This window comes from Podarcis bocagei (genome assembly GCF_964188305.1).
Source record: "Podarcis bocagei genome assembly, chromosome: 8".
In the NCBI taxonomy this organism is placed as follows: domain Eukaryota; kingdom Metazoa; phylum Chordata; class Lepidosauria; order Squamata; family Lacertidae; genus Podarcis; species Podarcis bocagei.
This window is the reverse complement of record NC_138133.1, coordinates 51,121,777-51,140,102: the sequence shown is the minus strand read 5'-3', so window position 1 is coordinate 51,140,102 and position 18,326 is coordinate 51,121,777. Positions and strand designations below refer to the sequence as shown.

Below are 18,326 nucleotides of genomic sequence, written 5' to 3'. Positions count from 1 at the left end.
CCTTTATCATATTTTTACTACCACCAATGGCTGGTTAAAGCTAGTGTGTCTGCAGGTTCACTCATTAATATGCATTTAATCAGAGCCAAGGTATAAATATAAGACATGGCAGGGTTTCTTACTTGTAGAGCAGCTCCTCCAAATACTCTCTTCTGCTTTAAGATCTGTCTTCAGAGGTATTGTGTGTTGCCTTTTTTCATTAGGGCATTTGCTCTTCACAACTTCAATAGAGGATCTCCTTTTTAGAACTGTGTGAATGACCTATTTATTAGACCCAACTGTTTCTGCAGAGTGTGCTGAATCTTTTTTACTATTATTTATTATTTTGGATGCATTTTGTTGCAAATCACTACGGGGAAAGTGTTGTTTAAAATAAACAAAATGAAAGAAACAAAAACACTAATGTTCATCACCACATAGGCAAATTATTATTATTATTAACAACATTTGTATACCACCCTATACCTGCAGGTCTCAGGGTTGTTCACAAGATAAAATCACAAAATACTAGTAATCTAGTCCTGGACCAGGGTTGGGGAAATGTGTGTTCTTCCAAATGCTGTTGGACTATACCTCCCATAATCCCCGACAACTGGCTCTCTCGGCTGAAGCTGACAAAATTTGGGAGACTCTGGAGGGCCACAAATTTCTCTATCCCTGTCTTAGAGAAGAGTCACCATAGTTTGAATATCTAGCCAAAGTATCATGTTATATATAGTTATATTATTTTCAAATATTTAAAACTAAAGACACAAAAGCTGCTGTGGATATATCTTTTCTAGATTGCATTACACCGCAAATTTTAAACATTACTTTTATTTGTATACCTATTATGCCTCCAGACATAAGCACACTTTAGAACTTGCATCCAGCCTTGCTTAAAGCAAGACAAGATTTATTACAGAATGATTTTCATACTGAGTGGATGCTTTTTGCTAGAGTTCAGGCGATGTTCCTCAATAAGAAAAACTTGCTTTGGCATTTCCTGCTCCTGATACTACCCAGACATATCTGAGCCAATAATGTTGAGATGTTTGCAAGAGAATAAATACTGGCAGATGTTCCTTGTTAGGCAGCAATTTACTGTGGATTTTACAGTAAAATGTGTGTTTCAAGGCAATGATTTACAGAAATGACTACTGTTGTGTTAGAAAAAATTACATGACTGAAAACCTGAGTTTATTTCATAAACCCAAAGAGTCACATTCTTACTACTTCTCTTCCAGGCCTCTTAAAAATTGCGGGGGCCCCCCCTCCAAGCTGAAGGCAGCACAAGGAAGCTTAGTTACTAAAAGGAAAAATAACAAGTAGTCACACATCCCCCAAAATGGAAGGCATTATTCCTTTTCATTTTGTCTAGTCCCCAAATTCTTTCTGAAGGCAGTCAGAAACGTATTTCCATACTTTTAAAATGCAATCTGTATTTATTAGTAATTATGATAAAAGCTCATATTTTACCACACAGACTCCATTGTGGATATGAGCAGCAACAACAAAAATGGTGAATGCAGCAAGTATTATTTCCTCCAATCTGCCTTGAAATCCAGTTGTTGCTGTGTAGATCAGAAGAGCCAATGGAGCAATAAGCCAATGAAGCAATTCAGATCTTGTGTTGGCTATCTGGCACATTATTAATATGCACTGTTGAAATAAAAGTCAGGTTAAGTGGTAAAGGAAACACCAGTTTCACTTGCAGTTCTCGAAAAGGCAAGGAAAAGTAGGACAGCACCAAGATTGAGATTTGCCATATATCATTTGCTTTTGCTGCTTTATTGACCAGGGTCATCAAAGCACTTCAGAGAAATGTGGTTCTCCAGAGGATAAAAATACAACTGAGAGAGACTGCTTTCATCTCTAACCCAATCAGTCATAATCTCTGCTGATTGATTTTTTATGTAACTATTTATCTGTGTCATGAATGTCCCAAATTCTTTCCCAAAAGGCAACAATTGCAGTAAAATAGGAAGCTTTATTAGAAGCAATATTGCAGGCATTATAGAGCAGCTAGCCAAGTATTAAGGTCAATGTTTCTCCTTGGTGGATAAAGCCTTGGAATATATAGAAAGAAATGTAGCTTCTGGGTCATGTGTCATGTCCACACATAATAGACCAAACTCCATGAAAAGCCCCATGCTTGTGCATGCAAACCAATCACTCCTTCTTTGCTCCTACTCTCGCAAAAGTGGAATTAGCTATCAGGAGGCCTTGGCTTTTCATTACATCTGAACTATGGATAGTGGTTTGTTGCACCCTAAAAAGTAATTATTGCCAGCTGACCTTCAAACATGGCTTGTTGTTTCTATTATTTCTGTTTTTATTGTTGCTTAGAGGCACCTCAGTGCAAAAATGCAAGTAATTAATTAATTGCTCGGTACAGGAGGACAGGCATTAAGGGTGGAATGACAAAGTTTTACATTACTTGGAAACAATTTTAAGGCAACAAGTTCTCCTCTCCCCAAATACCTGGGAAGAGGGATACATTCTACCAGTGCTTCCCTTGGCCCAATTTCTGTACCCATGCAGTAACAGCCATTGGCATTCTCAAACACATCAGGATTTGAGACTGCCTGGTTACCCATGTGCATTGCGTTTCCTAGAGGAAATTAATGTAATCAACCAATCAATTTGGCAAACTAAATTAATGCTCCTTTGTGATAATGACACTCACCAGCTTGTTTACACTAATGATTTCTTTAGGATTGATCTTAACAGATAGATATTTTGCGTGGAATACGTGGAAAAGCTTCCTTGGAAAAGCAAATTATCACTGCTGTACAAGTCAAGTGATAGCGGAAGAAGCCAAAGCAACACACATTAGTATCACAATTATTAACAGAGATTTATTTGGGTCAAATTTTATGCTTGCATAGATAACAGAAGCTAATTTCCTTCAGTCTTGTCTAACCATTCTACTTCATTAACATATTTTATGTAAAGAAGAATTTCAATGAGGACAGTAGCATTTATCTAAAGTTCCTTTAAATGCTACGTGATTAGGAGAACAGTTTGGCTATTGGCTGATGTATACATTCCATTTTCTAATAAAGATGTCCATTATTTTTATGTTTCTAAGTGAAACAATTGAGCCAACATTTCACAATCTACAAGAAGTGAACAAGAAACAATGCCACACGCACAGTATCAACACTACCAAATATAACATTTTTTGTAGAAATATGGAATAAAACACCTTTTTAAAAAACAAAAACAAAAGTAGGTGTATTCAAAGTGAAGCAACAAATTATCAGAAGTTCTAACTAAAAGGGTTTAAGATGTGATTCTATAGCTGATATTGCAGATCATCCTGAGGACTGTTCCTTTTTGCTCTCACTAATTAAGGATTTCCCAAACTTGGGGCTCCAGCTGTTTTGGGGCTATAATTCCCATCATTTATTTATTTATTTATATTTAATTTCTATGCCGCCCTATACCCGAAGGTCTCAGGGCAGTTCTCATAAAATATCAAATACATAAAATCAAAACAAAATGCAACAACCCAATAAAAAAACCCCCCAAAGAGCCAGCATTTTAAAAAAGGGTATAGGATGCAGATCAAGTCAGGCAAAGGCATGGTTGAAAAGGAACATTTTTGCCTGGCGCCTAAAGGTGTATAGTGAAGGCGCCAGGCGGATTTCCCTGGGGAGAGCATTCCACAGATGGGGAGCCACTGCAGAGAAGGCCTGTTCTTGTGCTGCCATCCTCTGGACCTCTCGTGGAGGCGGCACATGAAAAAGGGCCTCAGAAGATTATCTCAGGGTCTGGGTAGGTTCATATGGAAAGAGGCGGTCCTTGAGGCATTGTGGTCCTGAGGCATTTAAGGCTTTATAGGTCGAAACCAGCACTTTGAATTGGGCCCGGAAACTAATTGGTAGCCAGTGCAGGCGGACCAGGATCTGCGTAATATGCTGAAACCATCTTGCTCCAGTGAGCAACCCAGCCAGTGAATTCTGCACCAGCTGAAGTTTCCGAATCCCATCATCCCAGACTACTGGTCCTGCTAGCTAGATATTTTGACTGTTTCTGCCCTATCCCTAGTTTTTCTTCTGGAACTGCTATCCCTTTCTTCTGCAAATAAAAAACTCATGTCAAACGGTTTTATCATCACAAATTATTGGTGCTTAAGTATATCCATTTGCTATATACTGTATGTCTTAAATTAAGAAAGACTATACGGAAATGATGCAATAAATTATCAAATTATCTCAAATTGTTTTATGTTTTCATAATACTACATGCTATACAGTGGTGCCCCGCAAGACGAATGCCTCGCAAGACGGAAAACCCGCTAGACGAAAGGGTTTTCCGTTTTTGAGCTGCTTCGCAAGACGATTTTCCCTATGGGCTTGCTTTGCAAGACGAAAACGTCTTGCGAGTGTTCCGATTTTTTTCCGCTTCCCCCCCTTTTTCTAAGCCGCTAATAGCCTTTTAGCTGCTAATCTGCTAAGCCTTTAATAGCCGCTAAGCCTTTAATAGCCGCTAAACCGCTAATAGCACTAATTCGCTAATAGGGTTGCTTCGCAAGACAAAAAAAACGCTAGACGAAGAGACTCGCGGAACGGATTAATTTCATCTTGCGAGGCACCACTGTATTTATTTTATTTGATCCTCAGAAAGAGTATTATATTCAAGAATTTGGACAAAAACAGAGGGTGCCTTCAGACTGTCATTATTTTGAATTTTAGGTTTGCACAAAGTGGATTAAAACACTCTGTTGCCGTGGCACAACAAATGCACTTTTTAAAAAAAGGGTGTGGGTTTTTTTGGTGTTTGGAAAGTGACAGGAAAATGTATTGAAAAGTGTGGGATAAATAAATAATGGGAAGATGTGTAAAAAAATCCACAAGCAAATCAGCATGAATGCAAAGTCTCGTCATGCAACTGCCTATAAGCAAATCTAACAAATAATCAATGAAAACTGGACATAGTCTAGGTTTTTAAATCTTCTGCAAGCAAATCGTGCTGAATGATCAAGAAACAGGTCATCTGAAGGAGCTGGCAGCACTGACATTAGACAAAATATATTCAAATGGTACACCTTCCACTCTTCAAATGCAGCTCAGTCCTGAAATGGGTTTTCTTAATCTGCTTTGTGGGACTTTGTTTCAAATAAGTAACAACACACCAATACAACTCCCTAGTCTTACATCTCCACCTCAACCTGTTCAGGCTGATCTTGCTGGGTCTCAAATAAATCATTCACAGTTTCCTCCATTCCTTTTGAGGTTGTAAGAAGTGTATCAGATTCTCAGCAAGGAGCAGCTAGTGTTTAAGCTGTGCTTCAAAACATATTCATGAATAGTGATCACTAGAATAATATATTATTGTGAAATTAACTTCATGTTATTTTCCAATGATTCTGGCTTGATTGCATATGTAAAGTTGCATTATAAAGAGCATATTGTTTAATGCATGCAATAGAATCATACATCCTCTCAATCAGCCAGTGGATCAGGCCCTGAGCAGGACATGTTTCTGCTGGTAGGAAGCCTGGACCCAACTTAGTGAAATCTACTATGAGCACACTTACTTTGAATAATATTAATACTGTAATATTAAACTCATTTCCTCTGTCACCTGTAAGGAAACAAGAAGTACCTTTGGTAACCGAGAGATCATGGGAAGGAGCCACGGAGGGGGTTAAAATGGGGAGAACAATTTCAAGTAGGTATTTCCTCTTGGAGTGAAACAGCACTGAGCTTTCCTCCCAGTTCTTAATTACCTGTAAAAGTTCTAATAAAATGTCAGCATTGAACTGGAGCCGTAGGGTTGACTTTCCCACACGGAACAATTATTGTTGCACCTTATTTAATTCAGCATTAATGGACAGAGAAAGGAAAGCCCCAAAGCCTCCTTCAGATAGTAACCAGGAAGTTCCTTCTGAACTTGATTAGGCCCTTCATAGAACACATGACCTGCTTTGTGTAAATTTTTCTGGAAGCTTCACCAGATGTGGATGTGAATGGCTAAACTCCAAAATCAAGGCCATCTTGGAGGAGGTCATTAAAACAGTGATATATTGTATTGGCTTTAATTAATAAATGAGTGTTTAAAATATAACACTCTAGTGTGAGCATGCGCTAAAGATTTTCTTCTGCTACAGAGGCACCTTGTATACTCAGAAGGGCCAGTACACATGCAAGGCTTCCATACGTTCAAGACTTGGCCCAGCTGCTACCCTCTTAAGGACTGTCCCAACACACTTTCTTGCTGTGTGCATTTATGTCCACCTGCAGTTCTGGAAATGCATTGGGCCTTCTTCTGTGGAGCTTTGGACTGCATTCCATCTCTCAGTCTGTGTTTCTTAATATGTTCACAGTAGATGCAGGAGAAATTTATTTTTATTGCCATTCGCTTTGTTTCAAAATGTGATGCAAAGAAAGACATGTACATGGATTAAATAGCCTTTTGCTTTAAAAGTACTTGGCTTTAACCCAACTCAAAGTACCTGAATGAAACTGGTTTATCTGTTAGAAAATCGAACACATATAGCCTCATGAAAGTCTATTGAGCTAGGCACCTTGTAACATATACTTTTTTTTATTAAATATGTAAAAAGATAACGCAAGTCAAGTTATTCACATATTCAGAGACCAAAAAAAGTCTACTCTATCATGCGACAATTGGTGGGTAACGTAAAATGATTGATACATCTGAATAAGACTTTTTGCATCTATTAAGTCATTACTTATCTATTTATAATTAACAATACATATGTTTACATTCCTTTCAGTTTACATTTAATATATAACCAAAGCTTTATGGTGTGCTATTTAGTAAAAGTAATTACAAATGCATATTAAAACCATAACGGAATAACAGGGTTACTCACCACGGTGGGGGTTGTCCTCTTTCCCTTTCCAGAGTCTCTCACTCCCCTCAGCACAACTGAGCAGATCAGGCTCCTATATATAATTGTGTACATTATAAATGACTATCCTCCTGCCTCCTAGGCCAGCCACTTTCTGTCTCCTAACAAAAAAGTGGCAGAGTGAAACTGCCCCACAGGTCGATTATACAAAAACAACAGAAGAAAATCAGACACAGTCCACCCCCCTCCCTTTCACACACACATACACACATAGAAGCTAAGTGACAGGACTAGGGGGCAAAGAGGCTTTGATGGGAACTCTCAGGGAACAAAGAAACCCAGAAAAGCCCAGAAAGCACTTCAAAAGGAAGTGATCTGAAAATTTGCTCAAGAGGAAAAATGAAACGGATACAACTGCATTTGTGACAATGACTGGGTGCTTAAAGGCTGGTTCAGGAAACTTGGAACTGCCCAATCTTCCCTTTGATCACAATGGGCATTTTGGAAACAGCAAAACTAGAATCTTGGGAGACAGCAAGACTAGAAGTAATAATACAATTGTGGGCACTGTAAAACAGAATATGCATTTCCCCCCCTATTCTTCATCATGATAGCATACTACATCCTTCTGAAAGTAACTGTTCTTTTATTGTTTTATGTATAAAGCCTTTAAGTGAAACCAAATCACTTTGAACAATTAAGAATGGGTAGGGTTAAAAAGGGGGGGCACGTCGATTTTCATGGTGATAATGGGGGGCCAAGCTGTGTAAATATTTCCAATATGAAGAGATTGATTACAGCTCTGTTGAGCTAAAGGGGTTAAGCTAAGGAGATGCAAACATTTCTTCGAAGGTTTAACTGTATTATACATGCTGCCTGAGTTGAATGACTACATATGAGCCACTTTACTGCAAAAAAGTAGCAATTTAAAGATGTGAGAGCTTCTTGCTTGAATCAATGAAAAGGTAAAGATAAAGGTAAATGAACCCTGGATGGTTAAGTCCAGTCAAAGGCGACTATGGGGTGCGGCGCTCATCTTCTGGAGTTCATAAGGCTACATGGACACCTTCAGTATTTGTAGCCTGCAGGTTGATATTCCATTAGATTTCTGTTGCTGTACTTGCCTAGCCAAATAACCAGTCAAATATCAAACTGAGGATGAGGAATGAAGTAGCAAGGGGAAAAACCCCACAAATAAATAAAAACAAATAAACCTACAACTGGACTAAGAAAATGTGCAATTTAAGTTTAGGAAATAAGGAATGTTTTAATACATGGTTTGCTATTTTTCTACTACAAAATGTCACCATCTAACTGCAAGATAAATAAAGGTAATATTAAAACCTGTGGCAATGAAACAATTCTGTAAACTAACACTTTGTTCCTGCATTCTGCCAATGCTTTCAGGAGTTGCAGACCACAGAACCATTCCTGTTTTGCATCTCGGGGTAGGCTAAGCCTGAAAAGTGGCACTAGCATCTGTATGGAAAAGAGGTGCTCAATGAACAATACATTTCAAAGAAGACTATAAAGACTTCAGAGGAAAAACAATGTACGATTGTGCTGGTAAATCTTTTGGCATGTCCAATTCTACAATAAAAAAAAAAATCCCCCCAATTTCATGTACACACGAGTAAGAGGAAAGTGGTTGATTCACATAATTGCCATTTCCAACAGTGGAAGTTTGTAGCCAAGTGAAATCTGCAGGTGCAGCTACAGTGGTGAAAGTTTCACGAATGCTTGAACCAACAAGACACTGAATATGGAATTGGGGGGAAAGAACATTTACAGTAGCAAGGAAAGTGTCACAGAGCTCTCAGTGTAAGAATTAGGCAGGCATGTATGCATATTCCAAAATAAAACATATACTGTATAGATTTCTAACATGCTTTGGTGTACAACATCAGGAGGGTTACAGTTCTGCTTTTTTAAAATTAAAAAAGGGAAAAAGTTGCTCACTTGTGTGTTGTGATAAAAGACAGGGACCAGTATAATTTGAGTGTGGTTTCAATAGTTTCCTCTCCTTTGCACGGTCTGACCAAATTTATGCCCTGTTAAAGGCCAAAATTACCACGAAATTGGAGAAATCGAACAGAACAGTACTTTTTGTCATAAGAGATGCCCATATAAATAGTTTTGAACAAATTACAAATGTATCATACTTAAGACAAAAGGAAAAAAAATAAATATATATTTTATATATATATATATTTTTAAAAGCTGAACAAATCTCAAGCAGCCAAATATTTGAAGTTGCATTGGTAGAAAATGGGGACAGAGCCCGGAGACCTTCTCAGGTGCATATCCTGAAAGGAGACTTCTGCAAACACATGTTGACAAAGGATGGGCACAGAATGCAGCTGCTGGCTGACACTCACTATGGTACATTTATGTTAATGGCAGACTGAGAGTGATTGGTTTCAAGTCTGAGGCCACACACGTTCCATTCTTCAGAAGATAAGTTCCCACACAAAATTAAAAAGTAGCAAATGTGCCAGGCTTTTTCAGTACTCTTCCTGCTGCTGGGGCTGTTCATGAACCTGGTCCTCAGCTTCATGTTCATCTGTGTGGCTCTCCTGTGTGTTTAACATGGGGGAAAAAATTACAACCATTGAATGAGTGTGTGTGAAGCCTTAGCCAAGTCAACAATATACTGAAAATACCCCGCCTTGTCTGCTAAAAATGGTGACTATTAATGTATATTTAAATGAACCAAAGGATTATTAAAACCAGAAAATATCAGCATCATTCAATTATTGATTTAATGCAAACCCCAGGACTATGTATGGGAAAGAAGATAATTTCTAAAGTTTCAATAGCCTTTAAAATCCAAATATGTAGCTGTGGGGAAGGTTACAGTGCTGAGGCACAGTGGCTGAACCAGAAATCTACACCTTTATTTCATTAAATGCAAGTTAATGTGTTGCCAACATTCAAATCCTACCTGCCCCACACCTTGAATGGGCTCAAATCTCAAATAACAAATCTGATTGCTTATATGGCATCCCCCTACTGGTTGCACTATCTGAGAAAGGCCAGATCACATAACCATCAAAAAAGATTATCAGCTTCTTTTTTTAAAATAGCACTAAAGGAACAGCCCAGAGGGATAACAAACAACTTCATATAGATGGAGATGTTGTGGATTAAACCAGATCCTTCTGCATGCAAAGATTGTGCTCAATCATTATGCAATAACCTTTTCTCCAATCCAGATAGATGAATCAGAAGTGTGTTTTTAAAAAGAAAAAAAAATTGATAATGTTTTTTCATTGATGTGGTACATCTGCAGAATATGAATAGGGATGAGATGCTATTTAAACAACAACCACCACCAATACATACACACAATGGAACATTTTCATTTAAGTGAATGCATTTTTCCAAATTGGCAGTACTTGTTTTTGAAGCTTAAGAGAACTGAGGGTTGTATACAGAGACAAAATTATATCCTTGTAAAAGATTTAAAGCACTTTATCCAACGAAAAATCCACTTCCTGCTTGTGGCATTTTAGACCATTTACATTTGGGTATTTAGCTCAAAGACTGGCATGCTTGCAACTAGGAGAAGAATATGCAAAGTTAAAGAACACCTTTGTACTGCCCCTCACTAGGGTAAAGATAGTTCAGGCATAGGCAAACTCAGCCCTCCAGATGTTTTGGGACTACAACTCCCATCATCCATGACCACTGGTCCTGTTAGCTAGGGATGATGGGAGTTGTAGTCCCAAAACATCTGGAGGGCTGAGTTTGCCTATGCCTGAGATAGTTTTACACAGGTTTCAATAAAGAAGAACCTGGGTTGTGGTGCACATGGGTGAACCTTGCTCTGGAACTCAAGTAAAACACAAGTAGTAATATTACAGGATGCACAGAGCCGGATTTAGGTTTGATGAGACCCTAAGCTACTGAAGGTAATGGGGCCCTTTATATGTCCAGCTGTCCTTTGTCAACAACAAATTGTCGCTGTTTCTTGTGTTGAATAAATGCTATATGGTAATTTATGGACCTAATAGTTATCTAAAGCCATTTGCACACAACAAATGTGCAAATAACAATTTGTGGGGCCCAACATAGGAGCCTACACAACACAACACACTGCTGATGTATGTAGGTTTTATTTTATTTGTTTTTTATCTTATATTTTGGAAATGTATATCCAGTTTTTTTCCCTTTAAATTTTTTTTGGGCCCCCAAGAGTGTGGGGCCCTAAGCTATAGCTTGTTTAGCTTATACATAAATCTAGCACTGGATGCACCATTCCTCTGCAGAAGGCTCTTAGAATAAATGGGTGGTCTGGGCACAGCTCTCTTATCCCAATCAGATCTTCCCTTCCATCCAGCTTCCACTCAGCGCAAGCTGTTACGGATATGAAAGGAACTCACAGAAGACCAACAGGACAAATGGAGGCCTGTACACAGGCAGGAAGATTTGCTGGGTGAGGTAGAAACACAGAGCTCTGCTGAATCTATAGAAAGTCTTCACACATGGGTGCTGCGCCCTTTTGTGTTCTAGACATCTAACCATCTATCTGTTAATCACATTTACATTATATTTGCTAGCCAAAAGAGGCTTCGAGAACTGCTCTGTCTCAGGCTGCACCTGTACATTTTCATGACTTGTGAATGCAATCTGCTTATCATCTCCAGACACACACGCAGTTAAGAACAGGAGGTAGACTGCACAGAAAGAGGGACACGGCAAAATGCTGCTTTACTTGCTTAACATAGCTAAACGAAGCCGTCTTCTTTAACTAGATGTGCTACTGTTTTAAGGATCATTGGAATCAATGAATCCACTTCCACAGCAGATTGAAGGAATTAAGGTATAAAGCAGAAGCTTACAGTTAAAGTGTTTGGAATACACCCAGAATGTTCCTGGAAAGGAGTCATCTCTGTAATACTAGCACAAGATGTTGACACCTCTCCAAGCTCTTGATACCAGAGGGTCAGTTTGCACAGTATTTTCCTGGTCACTTTACCCCTAATTATTCTTGAACATGCATGTGCTTGCTGAAGGATGGATAAACTGCTGCATTGCACAGATATGAGCACACTCAGTTAATGATTTCCATGAACGTGGTACCCCTCTGATGACAGGTATAAGTCCAGAGTATATCTAGTGGCTCGTGAGTACTTCCCCGCCCCATACAAGGCTTACCTAGCAATGGCAGGCAGGCACATAAAAAGTGGACAGGGAAATGTGGCAGTGGACGCATGAGTGGCTCACATCTCCTACACTCCTCATGTAATGAAAAATGCAAGTGATTGCCTTGGACTTACGTGTTCTTCTGAAGCATACAGAACTTCCATTAGCCGCTGGACAAGGTCATTATTTTCCTGCCCATGTTCTTGACAGAGAAGCTCGATCTCCCTTAGCTTTCCAAAATAGAAATCCCTTTCCTTCTCCACACCTTCAAGTGCAAGTTTTAATGAATGTACCTGCAAAAACACAGCAGTTCTTAACACTGGATATGCTGCATTTGTCAGTCTGCACAATTGTTAGGGACACTGCATACTTACATACCATAAACACAAATAGAATTGAATTTATACTCTTACACTCTGAAAAACAAGTGTCTATCTCCCAATTAATCACCAGTACCCTCAAGAACCATTTAAGACAGTGTTTAAACTAGTGCTATATGCACTTGTAAGTATTTCTTTCACAACTGATATTCCAGGCAAGGAAATATGAACTTCTAGAGGGTCAACATGGACATAAATGTGAGTAAGGAAGGAAAGAAGCAAGACATATTGTTTCCCTTTTCCCATTAAGGCATTTTTCTGTGACAGCTGGGCTAGAGCTGGACAACTCTGCTGCACTTGCCAAGTTTGATGCTGTTAGAACTCATTTAGCAGCACAAAGCTATCAGGAAAGACACACTGTCATCACCTTGTTTGGAAACCTAGGAAATGTCACTAAAACACTCAGGCAAATGGTAGCTTCCCATTTGGTGACTTAAGCACGTTACCTGTTCGCTGAGCTGTATGACTTGTGTCTCCAAATCTTTATCAGATTTGGATGCTGAGCTGCTTGGTGGTGTCTTTTTTGCTGATGATGGACGAGACGGTGTAGAGCCCGGTTTTGAAGCAGGACTGGATTTGGCAGCACCTGGGGGAAATAAAAACACATTAAGATGTTTTCGAAATGCTACTTGTGACCTTTACTGCAGAATTGATTTTCATTCAATGTTTACAATTTTAATTGGAAAATGTTTAATGTATTTGACAGAATTGCCCAAATTGTTCAAAGTGGTCTGTTTTCTAGCAGCCATCAAACTTGCAGTTTATTTAACTTCATAACTGAGAAAACAAAGTAACTGCTTCATGTATGTTTTGAATCTGTACATATGATTCAGCAGACCAACACAATGCTGCACAATTGAAAACAATTGAGAGAAAAAACCCAAAAACCTTCCTGGTACATTTACATTGGGTGCCTCTTAAACACAAACCTTTTCCTTAATCTAAGAAAGAAAGAATGAATGAATTTGGGCCATCTCTGTGATGGACTCAATGCAGTTCACACATGCAAGTTTTCTGCAGTATCCACAAGATGTCATCCTCATTAAAATATTTCCCCATATGAGCCTGTATTTACTATTTATGTGGGTTTTAAATGATAATAGTAATACTGGCTCTTCTGAACAAATGCCAAACCTGTGTTAGCGTTTGGCTTACTGTATTTTCTGAACGAAGTCTCATGGTTAAACTCTTTTCTCACTTACAATAAATGGTAGCCAAGGTTAGTTCTTACTAAGGTTAAGGTTAGTTCTTAGGAAAACACCTACCTCCTATCAATAAAACAATTTCCTCAAAATATTCTTTGACCCGTATATCAGATCATTAGCCACCTCCAACTTTGACTCATTCAGATGCACGAGTCATTCCATATAATTTTGTTCACATCACAAATGATGTTCCCAACAGTTCTACACTCTTTTCATAAGCAGCAATTTATTTTTTGCCCTAAAGTGATACATAAACTGGATATAACAAGTTTCAAGCATATTACAAAACTCACTGTCATTATATTACTACATGTCCTAAAAGCATAATTACTTCACTTTCATTAGGATTAAAAAGATTTTCCCTTGCATCACCTATTTTTTCTTGCTGCAAAAACAAATTATTAGAGTAATACTAAAAATCCCAAATAGAACTCATTCAGGTTGCCTGAATTCCTATGGCTTCATACCTTTTATAGATCAGACTCACCAGATATATATATATCTTATTTGGAGAGATTTCCAAAAATTGATTTAATCATGGCTTTTGCCAAAATTTAAAAATTAGTATTACTTTAGTTTAACCAATGGCAAAAGCTGTTTTGCACATAATGGTAAGACAAACTATGGCTTAATGTGAATGTATGAGCTCCCAGAGAAGACACTGCTACTGTGGAGGCTCTTCACCATGTCTTCCTGCTGCTGTGCTGCTCTGAACTAACCCATGGTTTGGGCTTAGCATGTTATCCAAACCCGGGCTCATGGTTTGTCTTGCTCCAGGACAAACTATGAGCTGTAATCTAGGTTTCTTCTTGGGCTGACTAGAGCCCAAGCTTCATGGTTTGACTAGAGCAAGAAAAACCATGGCTTAGTTCATGGCAGTGCAAAAGCAGAATGAGAACCAGGGGAGATCAGCAGCCATTAGTTCACCTTAAGGAGCATTCATGCTTAGGCATTCATGCTAAGTCATGGTTTGGCTTAGGGTGACCCCACTCTTCTGCCTTACATAATTACAGTCACAAGAGCTTGAATGCCTGAAGTTTGCTTGTTATCTGTGGTTTGTACAGTCCATTGTAAGCGCTATGTGGATTAAGCATGCCATTAACACAGTTTTAAACTGCATACCATATGCAATATTATGTCAAATGAAAGGACCAGATTTTCTCCTGAATCTTGATGATCTTTCTTTGGCTAAACTACTTTTGTTCTGTGTTATTGAATACCATGTTGGAGTCCTAAAACTACTACATAATTAATGTATTCCCAAATGGTATATTTTTTTAAAAAAATCTCCCCCTCCATATATTCAGCACTTTTCCTTAGATGTTAATGAAGGAGTGTATAAATGTCACTTCGGGCTAAAAACTCTCTCTCTCTCTCTCTCTCTCTCTCTCTCTCTCTCTTGACTCCATTATGAATGCCAAACTGCAAGGGAACTGTAATAAGAAATGTGAAAAGTTCTAGTAAAATCTAATTAAGGAACCAAAGGAGGTGATAGCCATTAAAACAACTGGCCTAAGGGTCAATGTTTCAAGCAGCAAAATATAAAATATATCTAGGAATGTTTGCTCTTACTTAACTTATTTGAATACTAACAATGGGATAGAAATGGGATTCTTAAGTTTGTTAAAGAAGTGCAAATGCTGAGGGAAGTCAGACTTATCCACACATATCTAACGGCAGAATCGTAAGTATTCAGATGAAAACTATTGTTTTAAAATTACACTCCAATAAATATTAATAGATCTGTCTACACAAAAATAAACAAAGTTGCAACCAGGAATCCTGATCGCGTGCAAACACCCCACAACAATAAAACAATAAATTTCCCGCTGTCCCCTGACTTGGTTAGAAGGCTGGCGGGGGGGAGAAGCCTGCTCCTCCCCGTCGCCAGCCCCGCAAACTCGGGGGACAGCGGGAGGCACAGCGCGCCTTTCCCGCTGTCCCCCGACTTGGATAGAAGGCTAGCAGAGGGCTTCCCCCTCCTCCAGCCCCGCAAGCTCCCAGAGCGATGCCAAAGCTGCATGCAGCTTCGGCATGGCTCTGGGTCCCGTTCTGGGGGCTGGGGGAGGGGGAAGTCCGAGCTTCCCCTGCCCCAGCCCCGCGCCTGGGGGGGGGAATAATTATTTTCCCCTTTATCCCCCCCCCCAAATCTAGGTGCATCCTATGGGCCGGTGCGTCCTATAGGGCGAAAAATACGGTACATTGCTTATAAACAAAACTGGGATGACTAGCAGAGCAAAGGGCATCCCTACAAGCAAAGAGTACATGAACAAGACATTCACACAAAATGGTCTATGCATAGGCGCTCAGAGGAACCACCCATATTGTACGCATAATCCTTTGTTATGTTTTATATTTAGCTGGTCTTATGTGCTGGCACATTGGAGGAGCTTTGTTGTTGCTTGGTTTGTGATGTCATGCACTTTTGTGCTGTCTGACATGGTTGTTTTTGTGCTGATAGTCAATGCCAATCTCTCAATATATTTCCACCTTCAGATAAGAACATAAATCAATGTTTTTCTTATGAAAGGAATGCTAGACACCCACAATCGCTGCTAGCCTCCCATAGATAGATAGATACATTTGCAAATCAAAGTGGGGTCTGTTAAAGGCTCCAGCAATTAGATAGGTTGCTCTGGCAGGACTACTTAATTATATTGAGTCACTTTCCTCTTTTTAGCCATCAAACACCTCTGGGCAATCCTTATATAAAACTTTAACCCCCTCCCAAGAAAACAGCATAGAATTTGCATAGTTCAGTATTTATAAAACCATGAATTTGCTGCTGTTTTGGTGCTGAATTAGGATTTATTGGTGTAAATTTATATCTGACTTTCATAAAACCATAGTTTTTAATCTCCAATAGTTTTCATCTTGTACCTCTGCAAAGTTTATTGAAATTATCAGGGGGGAAACAAAAACAGTTTAACCTTATTTACAAGGGCACTAAGCTGATGCAAGACATGGGCTCTTTTGAAAAGCTTGAGGTTTATATTTTCATCAGTAGAGCCCACGCTCTGCATGTGGAAGGTCTTGGTTCAATCTCTGGCATCTCCAGCTTAAAAATGAAGAGACAACCGAATGATCAGGGGGCTTGGAGCAACTTCCCTACAAGGAAAGAGTTCTGCATAGGGGGCTTTTTATTTTTAGAAAAGGCAATTTAAGAGGATGCATGACAGAGGTATCTAAAATGGTGCCTTTCTCCCTCTGCCATCATACTATACCCTCAGGGTCATCAAAAGAAAATGATCAGCGGGAGAATGAAGACAGACAAAAGGAAATAATTCTGCAACAGATGGAACTCACTGCCACAAGATACAATAATGTCCACTAGCTCCCATCAGAGAGGATTAGACTCTTGGAAGGCAAAGCCATTACTGGAGTCTAGTCAGGAAGGCCACACGGAAGCTCAAGATTCAGAGGCACTCTGCCACTCCATACCAGTGACAAGAAACTGTGGGAGGGGTCTATTGGCCTCAGTGTTGGCTTTTTGCAGTATGGTAGCGCTGCAGAGAGCTTGCTGGGGAGATCATGCATTAAAAAGAAAGGACTCAAAAATAACTTAAAGAAGGTTTTAATAAGAAAAACAAAAACTCCATTTACACTAAGTATATTAACAAACAAACATGACCCAACCACCAACCCATCCCCCAGGGGAAATGGGAGAGCTAGGTGCTGCTCCTTATATACTCTACCCAAATGCTGACACGCCTTAATCAAATACAACTCAGCAGCACCTGCTATGTTTCACAACTGTAAAGCTGGGTCTCGTTATCTTGCTCTGGCCCTTGCTCTGGCCCCTTAAAGACATACACATGGAGTGGAACAATGATGAACCTTTACATTTAAAGAAACCATTCAACATTTCCCCTGCGGTTCATCATTGTGGAACAAAAACAAAGCATACTTTGTACATGTTTTTCATGTGTGATGTAAACTGCAACCTATAATGTTTGGTATGTTTAAGGTACATTACCACTCTCTTAAGAGCAGAGAAACATTGCATAGTGGGCTTTTCCACATTGTGATGCATCTTTTAACAAAAGCTTAACTGTTTCATATTTTACACTTAATGAATAACACCAAACATAATCTTCACCTGGAATTTGTTGAAAACCCCTAGCAACTATTTTTGCCTTGTACCTTACAACTTCATTTTTGTCATTCATTTTAACTCTATAAACCCATTTTGAATCAATAAGTCTCATATCTGGGGTTTGTGGTACAAGAGACCAAGTGTTATGCTCTTTTAAAGAAGCTATCTCAGAGTTCATAGCTTTATACCAATTTTCAGCTTGGTGCTTAGGTAAATTCTGAACATCATTGTAGCTTTTTGGCTCAAAAACCACCTTATTGGCATACACAGTATTAAAATGTTCATCTGCGAAACGTTGTGGCTTCTGCCTCTTTCTATCTGAACGTCTCAGTCCGGAAGGAGAGTCAGACTCCTCAGACTTAATGGGACTCAATGAACTACTAGTTTCAGGTTGTAAATCATCATTGTCAGACTGAAGAGGTGCCTGTAGGCTAAGCTCACGGTCAGAAAACTCAAGAGAATCTAACCTCCCCTCAGGTGCCTGTGACTTTAAGTCAAACAAATTATCCGATTCAACAGGCTTTTTGTCTTTTTCTATTAATTCAGAATCACCATTTCCTCCTGCTGCTGCTCCTGCTTCCTCTTCTTCCTCAGTATCATTTATACCATCAGTATCTTGGAAAACAGCAACCCCATTCCAATTTACAGTTTGTATCATGCTTCTGGTAATATGAAATTTGCCAGTTGCT

General features: G+C 39.1%; 1 protein-coding gene and 1 long non-coding RNA gene across 7 annotated transcripts in view; one reads left to right on the top strand and one right to left on the bottom strand.

Annotated features, from left to right (window-relative positions):
* Positions 1–18,326, top strand: part of LOC308593481 — an 88,932-nt gene that overhangs the window by 15,293 nt on the left and 55,313 nt on the right. The gene's annotated exons all lie outside the window — the stretch shown is intronic.
* Positions 7,404–18,326, bottom strand: part of MAPRE2 (microtubule associated protein RP/EB family member 2) — a 99,564-nt gene continuing 88,641 nt past the window's right edge. For all 5 annotated transcript variants that reach the window (XM_081205890.1, XM_081205892.1, XM_081205891.1 and 2 more), the window contains 3 exons: positions 12,783–12,922; positions 12,091–12,249; positions 7,404–9,384 (listed from right to left, as the gene is read on the bottom strand). In XM_081205890.1, the coding sequence (XP_081062016.1) occupies positions 9,313–9,384; positions 12,091–12,249; positions 12,783–12,922 (371 nt within the window). In that variant the 3' untranslated portion in view covers positions 7,404–9,312. The remainder of the gene's footprint in view (positions 9,385–12,090; positions 12,250–12,782; positions 12,923–18,326) is intronic.